A 9,862-nucleotide genomic window follows, 5' to 3' on the forward strand; every position below is an offset into this window, starting at 1 on the left:
TACATACAAGTTGCTCATAATTAAGCAATAAAACACAAACAAGAGTGCTGTGTTGTGAGTGTTATGTAATTCATAACATGCATTAATATTACAATCCTAGGAAGTTGCAGATTTATTGTTTTTCTTGCCAGTTTACTAATTAATATTTACAAAAATAATAATAACGTCAGCAGTAATCCAATAGTTCTTTTAAGTTATTTTAAAGAAATTTAGATTTGTCATGAAATAAACCTTTTAACATTAATGTGTGTACACTTATCAAATGGATTTGCTCCTAGTTCTTTTCCGTAATGTCTGGTAAGGGAATTCTAAATTAATTGAACCCAAACCAGTATCAACTGAGTTAATGGTATGTTGTGACCCCATTATAAAACCAGGTTCCAGTGTTATCTCTGGGATCAAGTCAACTGAGTCGATGTGATTATTGGCTCTTGCAATATATGCCTCTCGAGTAAGCTGTTCTTTCTTCTTGCAGAGAGCCATGTACCATTTAGGTGCAAAGTGACATAAAATAACTCCATAACATGACACCAAGATGGCAGCTGCTTGAATTGAATAGCGCTCATTGACCTTAGAAATGTATACAGGGGTGAAACAGACCCACACAAAAAGATAAATTAGCATGCTTAGGATGATGTGTCCAGTCTCATTGAAAGCCTGAGGTACCTTTCTCCCTTTGAAGGCCATCAAAAAGCAGACAAATGCTAGCACTGCAATATAGCAAAGCATGATGCCAAATCCAATTCCAGAACCTTCATTGCACTGTACGGTAATTATCAAGCTTTGGTCAGATTTAAACGCCTCTACAGCTGGAGAATCAAATATCAACCACAAGATGCAGATGAGGACTTGAATGAGAGTACCACAGGTTATGATGACAGGGGGCTTGTAAAACCTTTTAGCGTGCTCCTGGCGATACAGCGGAAGAAAGGATACAAAGGTGCGTAGAGCTTTAACCAAAATACATGAAACTGTGAGAGAGAACCCTAAGGCATACAAGATCTGTCGACCCCTGCAAATGTGAACATTGGGTTTGCCAATGAACAATATGACACTTGTATAGCTGAGTGCTAACCCTACCATCATTACAAAACATAGGGTTCCCCCTGCCTGTTTCATGACTGGTTTTCCATAAAAGACCAATAAGATGATAAGGGTGAACAACAACAACAGATAACCTATTGCAGTAAATGTAAGTAGAACTATAGCATGGGACCCATCCCATTTCCAATAGTACTCTTCCTTTGGCTTACAGGAAGTCCATCCTTTCAAAGACCAGGTATCATTTTCACAAGGAAGGCAATTCGGTAAGTCTAAAAGAAAGACAAAATTGATTTGAGGGTATATTTCAATCAAAAAAAGTTTTAAATATCTCATAATATGTACAGTATGTTCCCTTAAAATTTTTTTTTTTTTTAAGTTACGCAACTGAATTCTTGGCTCTACTGACATATGTGGTTGAAACATAAAATATCACATTCATTTCAGAACATTTTTACATGAGTTGTGCATTTACTGGCTCGAATTCTAATTTCTAGTGAAAAATTAAACAAGATAAAAACTCTACCTTTTAGCAATACCATATGCTTACAATTGATTACTTACTTGTTCCATTGGAGTAAGTACCCTCTAAACATTGTGTGCAATTATGGCAGCATGATGTTTTGAGGAGTTTCTTAGCTGTACCAGGAGGGCAAATAGCAGAGCACATGGAAACAGGAACCTAGAATAACATGCATGGAAGCGTGGTTAATGCATAGTCCTTATATGCAATATGTAATAATACCCTGTTGAAAAGACTAGGAATAATGCTTTCAAGCTGATGTACTGGCTGGCTTATCCAACAAGATAACCCGAAAACCCTTTGGTTAACCCAAAAAGACCATGCTGGTTGAAGTATCTTTTGTGGGTGAACAACATACTGTATGTGCTTGGATCAGCATGGAAATTTGTGCTGGTCCTTTCAGGAGGGTATGCACCTTTTTATGATTTTATGTGATTCAATATATAGCTGATGAGTTCTATAATTAGTTATTCTCACCGTATTGCTTGGATTACTCCATATTATGGGTGCCTTAATGTGAACTTCTCTTTTTGTCAGATTGTAATTTCCAACAACAACAAAGCGTCTCTGACCACTTGCTTCTTGTGGTTGCCAGTTTATTAGATCGTATCCGTTCATGAAATTTCCAGATGCATTAAAATAGAACGTTTGATTTTCCATAGTAAAATTTATCTTTTTCAGTTCCTTGAGGAGCTTTCCAAAAGAAAATATGCATATAAAGTAAGGTTCCAAGTTTTGCAATAATGTATATAGAAATTATATCAAGACCACTTGCTTCTGTCTTATGCATGTTAGTTTAAAGCTATCTCCAAAATTGGACGTAAACAGTTTACTTACCTTCCATGGTGGAAAATCCCGTTCTCCAGGGCAATCAGTTTCATTGCAGTTTAGAAGATGTTTCAAAGCATGAGCAATGGACCATACAGCTAACCTTTCGCCGTAGGTCATGCTGATGTCGACAGCTTCTGTTAGAAAACCAGCATCTTTCCCTAACTGCTTATACTCTTCAAGAAAGAGGTTTACAGAGCCAGGAGAAAGAGTCAGCTGCTGCAAAAACTCCTTAAAACCGGGATTGGGACCAGTGATGAAAGTGAACCCAAAAATGTCACCTACTTGGTTGATTCCCTCCATTTGAGATATATTTCGTGACATTGACCAAGCATCACTTGCAATCCAAGTACGCGAGATGTTCTGCTGAATCATCTCCTTGAACAGTTTAGAGACCAGCTCTTCCTTTAAGATAAGGACCACAACTTTAGCTTCAGATAAGCGGATTGTTTCTGCCACCTCTTGGATCCTTTTGTCGATTTCATTGTGTGCTAGGTAATGAGGCAATACTTCTTTGAAAGCATGACAGATATCTGCAGCTTCTGAATCAGCTAAGAAACTTTGTAAGGCATTTTTCCCATAGTCATCATCCCCACAGACTACGCCAACCCAGTCCCAGTGAAAGTGTTTCATGAAATTAACCAGAGCTTTGGTTTGGTGAACATCACTGGGCATTGTGCGCAGGAATGCTGGGTATCGCACCCTATCACTAAGCGTTTGTGCAGATGATGTTGTGCTTATCTGTTTTAAGAGAGAGAGAAAAAAAGGTAAGAAATATTTATTGTTGATGTTTTTTTGCAACTGTCGCTACAAAACTGAGATTCATCAAGAATCGATTTTGACTCCCTGAATCAAAACTGAATCAAATTACCTAAAGATTCACCCTAAATGAACATAACGTTACTAACCTGTGGGACCATGTATAGACTCAGAAGCCGAGCCACTGCCAGAGAGTCTTCTGAGAAACGTGCTCCAATGATTGCTTTTACGTTAGGCCTTTCAAGCACCTCACATTGGACAGTCAGTGTGCCATTCACAGCGAGAAGCTGCTCGGTGCTCTGAATGGCCTTTGATGCATCAGAGCAAGTGTCACAGATGTAGTAGCCCAGTCGCACACCGGGGAGGAAGCTGGAGTTATTGATCGTTTCAATAGTATGCACGACAGCTAGAGTCCTTACAAGCGAAATGAGATTTAATCTACAAAGAAAATGATGGAAATCTTGATTAGAAATTAAAACAATAGCATATTCAACTTTCTAATCTAAGAAATAGATTCTTACTATTTTTCTGTATATAAACTTAACCTAGTTTTGTACAGTTTATAACAATCACTCTACGAACAATTAATAGGGCTTAATATTGACTGATTTTCAGATTTGATTTGACTCTAATTTACTAGTTCTCAGTTAAGCTGATATAAATGTGCTTATTCTAGCTGTTCTATTACATTAAAATATCCTAGTTACAATGTCAATAGGCCTGTTGTATATTGCCTGTTTGCTACGATGAACAGCAGTAAAGATTGTGACAATAACACATTTAAGGTTCACTTTATTTACACTTTTGTAAATGTCAGAATTTATTATTATAATTAATATTCATTACGGGTTAACATATAAAAACAAATACACCCAATGTAAGAGTACAGAGGAGGTGAAGGAGTATGTGTATGTATATATACAGTATATACAGAGTGGTGGCATATTTAAGAGGTTTCAGTTGTTTTTGTTGAATTGGCCATTACAATACCCATGAAGCGAACTATTGCTGGAACTACCCGCGACGGAAGAAATCTGCTGGAACATTGAAAATGATGGACTGGCCCAAAGTTTGGACCTCAACCCCATCGAGCAAATTTATATATACATATATATAAAAAAACTCACTGTGTGCAGTTGTATTTTTCGGGACGTTCTCGCACATGTAGTGTCTGAACTTTAGAATGGCAGGAACTGAGCACTCCTATCCGTATATCCCCATCTGCCCAGGCCCCACATATGCCTGGTGAGTATTCGCAGGCAGACCCAAAACCGGCCAAAATAAGAAAACCTATTAAGGGCCAGTAAAAGTCTGGTAGAAACATGATACAATTTGACTGAGCACAACTGTAACCCTAGAGATCTGTTCCCCTTGACAGCAAGGGTAAAATGCATAAGTAATCTGACAGTCGTTCTGGTTTAAGTAAGAGAAGCATGCAAGGAGGCTGGCTCATTCTGAATGAGCACACAAAAAGGTGTCAAACAATTGTGTCACTGGATCAACTCCAAATGCCAGCCGAACATACCTTTATTCTACATCATTCCCCCACAGACCTGTTCTGTAAAATTCCAAAAATTCACATTACGTTCCATTGAGAGCTGAAATTTGAACCAGTTGTAATTTGCTCAGAAAAGAAAAGTGTGGAAATCCCACATGCGTGTTTGTGTGTATTGACAATGTGTGTGTATGAGCTGATGCTGCTGTAGAATTCTTGTGTGAATGAAATATGAAGAAGAGCACCCACATTAATTATAAAAATTGAGAAAGTTTTTTTTATTATTTTTTTTTAGCTCTGTCACGTTTTGCTGGCCAGCACTCACAAAGATGTAGCAGATTAAATTAATAGACTTATAACTATCCAAAAATGATCAGATCACAGGAACACACAGCATGAACACCAATCAAACAATATATTAATGAGAACCGACCAAAATAACTCAAATACAGGCATTATATTTACAAGGTAAACCAACAAAGGAAACAAGAGACACAGGTGCAATGAATCAATAACGAAGGGGAGCCAGATCAGTAGCTATGATAAATAATGAGAAGCAGGAACATGGGGAACAAAGGAAACTAGTTCAAATTAAACACAAGGAATCAAGTAAATTAAACATATATATTTTAAAAAATATTTAATAAAAGCTTAAACATTTGCCATTTACTGATAATTCCATAAATCATTTGTAAATTGTCGTTAGTTGAAATGTAGTTGTCTATTATTAATTGGTCTAATGTTAATAATGGAGTGGCTAACTAATAAAAAATCATGGCAGTCTGTCGTGGATCACAGCAGTAATGTAATCGAAATAAATAAAATGCAAGTAGAAATGCAACATAAGTTTATTACAACATTTTAAATATACAAATCATGCTTGTGAGAATATGACACTTCATTACCTAATAAAAGGTTCCTTTTTTAATTTTCAAATTCTAATTTGTTTCGAATTTTGTATAATTAGTTTGACCTGACAGGTGGGGCTTTTGTGTTAACAATGGTTGACCTAGCTTCAAGATTGCAGTTAGTGTAGTACATCACCATCATGTTTGTTTGTTTGAATAAAAATGAAACCAGTATACAGGTATTTCCCTCAGTATAGCAATACTCTATCATACCTGATTTATAAAAAAAGATTTTGATTTTACCACTGGATTCTCTTTGAAGCATTACAGTGCTTACATCATGGATGTGTTTTAATGGTTTTACTCAATAGCTGTTGTCAAAGACTCCCAAGTGCTCTTGGCTTCCTGCAAAGCTGGGAAGAATCTAAGGCATGTATTAATTCAAATGTGTGCATATTCATGTAGTCTCTTAGGTTCAAATATTTGCTTACTCCGGACAGAAGAGGTTAAACTGGTGCAACTGGTAAATTAAGCCGGGAGTTTTTCAATCTTGCGTTGTACTATCAAGTTATGCATTCAGTGTTAGGTTTCATGGTTCAGAGGTTTTTTAACAAAAAACAAGTTTGTAAATCTGTCTTGCCATCTTTCAGGGAAATACTCAGTGGTACACTTGAAGTGCATCAAATATCACCTTCTGATTAAGAGAAGAAGTGGCTTCTTTTGACATTTGCTCGGCACGTGCATGTGTTCAAGTCCCAACAGGAAATTCCCAGTGTTTCTGGCTTTGTCTATCTGGATGTGGTACTGTATACATACAATATTATAATCATTTTCATGTAATGGCTGAAGCATCTTAGGATTCTTTGTGTGTTGCTTCAAGAAAGCAACTACATTTGTGTTTTTACTTTCTTTCTTTTATATTTATTTATTCTTCATTCATTAATTCATTCATTCATTTATAATCATTTAGTCATTTTATTATTCCATTTAATCATATTTATAATAATCATTTCAACCATTTATATACTAATTTCATTGATTTAGTCATTGATTAGTTGCATATTATTTATTTATATGTTTGTTTGTTTAGTCTTACGATTGTGTGGTTTCAAGGGATATTTGTGTTCATGAGTACGAGATAAGAGAATGTCTCCATTTAAGGTTTTTAACATCACGGGATGATGTTGTGAAGCTGTAATTTTCCATTGCTATTGCTTGTGGTATGATAACACTTGTTGGATTTGTGCTGGTCAGATGAAGTCTGAGCATTGAAACATACACATGAAGCGAACTATTGCTGGAACTACCCGCGACGGAAGAAATCTGCTGGAACATTGAAAATGATGGACTGGCCCAAAGTTTGGACCTCAACCCCATCGAGCAAATTTGGGGCGAGTTGGAAAATAAACTGGATAGATCTATTGTACATTCAAAGGAAAGCCGTTGGCTTGAGTTACAGAAGGCATGGGATAACATAGTGTTGAAGTTTTTAGGAAAAATACTGACACTATGCCAGATAGACGTGCTGCTGTAATTGCTGCAAAAGGTGGACATACTAAGTGTTTAAGTTAAAAGTGGATAAAAACAGTACAACTCACTTCATCTGATATTTGTTGTGTTCAGAGCAACCCATGTTTCATCCCAGTTTAATAATACTAATGATTAAATTAGCAATAATTATTCATTATATCATATCATATTATTGAATTTAAACCATAGTATTATTGTTAATTACATAAATCAAGTGGCATTTGGTGTACTGTACAGTATTATTAACATTATTAACAAATAAGCTTGCAGCAAAGATACTTGTTGGGTTACAGATTTTTAGTTATTACATTCCAACAAGTAACATTTTCCAACAAATAAAATGTACATTTAAATAATGGAAAATCAATACTCAGAGTATTCTAGGTTGCATGGTAACACACACAAGCACAAATGTCTGTATCAGATGAAGTCTGAGCATTGAAACATACACATCTAAGATATCCAAGCTCTGCTCCTTTTTTATCATCAATACTTCACCTTCTACTTCATGTCAGAATACTCTCAAAGGAACACTTATGCAACTTGAGGAGTATGAGAGGGCCTTCAAATCTTGTATTTGACAGTGGGGGGCCTTTGAGTCTAAAAGGGTTTAGATCCATGGCCTGCAGGGATGAATTGGAACACCTTACAAGCGTGAGGCCAATAACCAGTCTCTCTACGTGAAAAAAAGGCAGAGGAGATGGTTATTGACTTGGAAGGTCTCAGTCCACCCACACTTGATCGATCAGCAGTGCAATCAGCGCTCAGTTTTATGTTTCTTACTGTGCACAACTCCTCAAAACCCTCCAGAAACCTTCACCTCATGCTTAAAAAAGCACAGCAATGTCTGGAGTCTCTCACCCCCTTTAAGATTAAAATGTTCCACTGAGAGTATCCTGACATGCTGCATCACCGCCTGGTGATAGAACTGCACTGCTTCTGTCTGTCCAGATGACTTTGCAATGTGTGGTGAAGACTGTCAATCTCCAGCACTTTACTAACAACCATTCAACAAGCAGTGTCAGGAGAGCACACCCCATCATCACAAAAACCTTCTAGAAGATGCAGCCTGTCAGAAAACTTCATTCCAGATAGCACTTAAATATCTCACCATAACATACGATGGAATGTTTACAATCGTTGCACATAGATGTCTGCACTTGTCTCTGCATTTTAAGAGCTGAATGACAGTAAAAGCTATAACAATGAATCTCAAAGTCTTGCTAATGTGCATAATACCACAGACACAAACAAACAAACAATAAATAAATAAATAAATACATTCATTTTAGCTTAAATGTATTTTAGCTAAATAACTTTATAACTATTTTAGTATTTTCCTTATGTTCAATCAACCCTTTAGTATATATAACATTGCATCTCTATTTCTTCTATTTTTTTAAATTGTATCTTTTTTAATGTTTTATTTTAACAATCTCTATATTGATAACATTCTGGGTAATCCTTGGAAAGGGGTTGTAATAAAATTCACATCTAAACTGTCTATACGTTTTACATTGGGTGATCTTCAATAAAAGTGTAGCACAAAATATATTATTATTAGTATTAGTATTATTTACATTTAGTCATTTAGCAGACACTTTTATCCAAAGCGACTTACAAATGAGGACAATGGAAGCAATTATTATTGTAATTATTATTACAGCAACGTTTCAGATGTAGTAAAGATGATTTTGAATCTTCCCCTGCGCTGAGTGACGCGTGTATTAAACATAACACAGGTTTATGTGATGTCTGTTTAATAGAGGAAACCATAGAGCATGTTTTGAAGATATGTAAGGCATATGAAAAAGAAGGACGATTCTTAAAGGGTTACTCCACCCCAAAACGAAAATGTTGTCATTAATCACTTACCCCCATGTCGTTCCAAACCCTTAAAAGCTTTGTTCGTCTTCGGATCACAATTTAAGATATTTTTGATGAAAACCAGGAGGCTTGTGACAGTCCCATTGACTGCCAAGTAAATAACACTGTCTAGGCCCAGAAAAGTATGAAAGACATCGTCAAAATAGTCCATCTGCCATCAGTGGTTCAATCTGAATTTTATGAAGTGACGAGAATACTTTTTGTACGCAAAGAAAACAAAAATAATTACTTTATTCAACAATTCGTCTCCCCCGTCACCGTAGCGCCATTTTGGAGAGTATCCACTGAGCGAAAGCTGCGTATACTGTTCTACATGTCTGTGTCAGCCGCACCACACGAATATGTTTTCTACGTTTATTTACGCTTTGATTTGAATTAAATTGAATTGAATTTGCGTACAAAAAGTATTCTCGTCGCTTTAAAGGGGTCATATGAGGTTGCTAAAAAGAACATTATTTTGTGTATTTGGTGTAATGAAATGTATTTATGCGGTTTAATCCGAAAATGTATTTCTACATACTGTACAGTATTGTTTCTCCTCTATGCCCCGCCTTTCTGAAACGCGTCGATTTTTACAAAGATCATCGGCCTGAAAAGCGAGGTGTGCTCTGATTGGCCAGCTATCCAGTGCGTTGTGATTGGCCGAATACCTCAAGCGTGTGACGGAAATGTTACGCCCCTTAACATATTGTGATGACGTGTCCCGGCCGGAGCGACGAGACAAAAACATTAAAACCCATTATAAACAAGGGATTTGTTGCATCCAGTAGGGACATAATTATAATTAGGATTATAATTACTTATACTGTCTTTTTACGCGTTGCATTGCATCGTGCCGCGTAAACATAAAACCTTGTCTGCATTTGTGATCGGAGAAATGACAAACAACAAGCGCTACTCTACACTGCTCAAAACTCGCGTTTGAATCGTCAGTGGCAAATTCTGTAAATA

The 9,862-nt window shown here is 36.5% G+C and overlaps 1 protein-coding gene across 1 annotated transcript; it reads right to left on the minus strand.

Moving 5' to 3' along the window:
• Window positions 1–258: 258 nt before the first annotated feature.
• On the minus strand, window positions 259–4,482 carry LOC107676108 (G-protein coupled receptor family C group 6 member A-like). The gene is made up of 6 exons (XM_016470634.1): window positions 4,279–4,482; window positions 3,301–3,589; window positions 2,402–3,133; window positions 2,137–2,257; window positions 375–1,121; window positions 259–308 (listed from the first exon to the last, which is right to left on the minus strand). Exons 1-6 carry the CDS (start codon window positions 4,473–4,475, stop codon window positions 259–261), a joined length of 2,136 nt encoding a protein of 711 aa, XP_016326120.1. The 5' UTR covers window positions 4,476–4,482.
• Window positions 4,483–9,862: the final 5,380 nt, after the last annotated feature.

The sequence above is a fragment of the Sinocyclocheilus anshuiensis genome, unplaced genomic scaffold, assembly GCF_001515605.1.
Source record: "Sinocyclocheilus anshuiensis isolate Anshui unplaced genomic scaffold, SAMN03320099.WGS_v1.1 scaffold2490, whole genome shotgun sequence".
NCBI lineage: Eukaryota > Metazoa > Chordata > Actinopteri > Cypriniformes > Cyprinidae > Sinocyclocheilus > Sinocyclocheilus anshuiensis.

What these genes read in the sequence shown, in the direction of transcription:
- LOC107676108 (XM_016470634.1), bottom strand. Translation starts at nt 4,475, where the DNA reads ATGTTTCTACCAGACTTTTACTGGCCCTTAATAGGTTTTCTTATTTTG. An exon ending in GTCTATACATGGTCCCACAG is followed by an intron (nt 3,134 to 3,300) that starts GTTAGTAACGTT and finishes CTCTTAAAACAG; the next exon opens with ATAAGCACAACATCATCTGC. An exon ending in GCAACCACAAGAAGCAAGTG is followed by an intron (nt 1,122 to 2,136) that starts GTCAGAGACGCT and finishes ATGGAAAACCAG; the next exon opens with TCATGAAACAGGCAGGGGGA.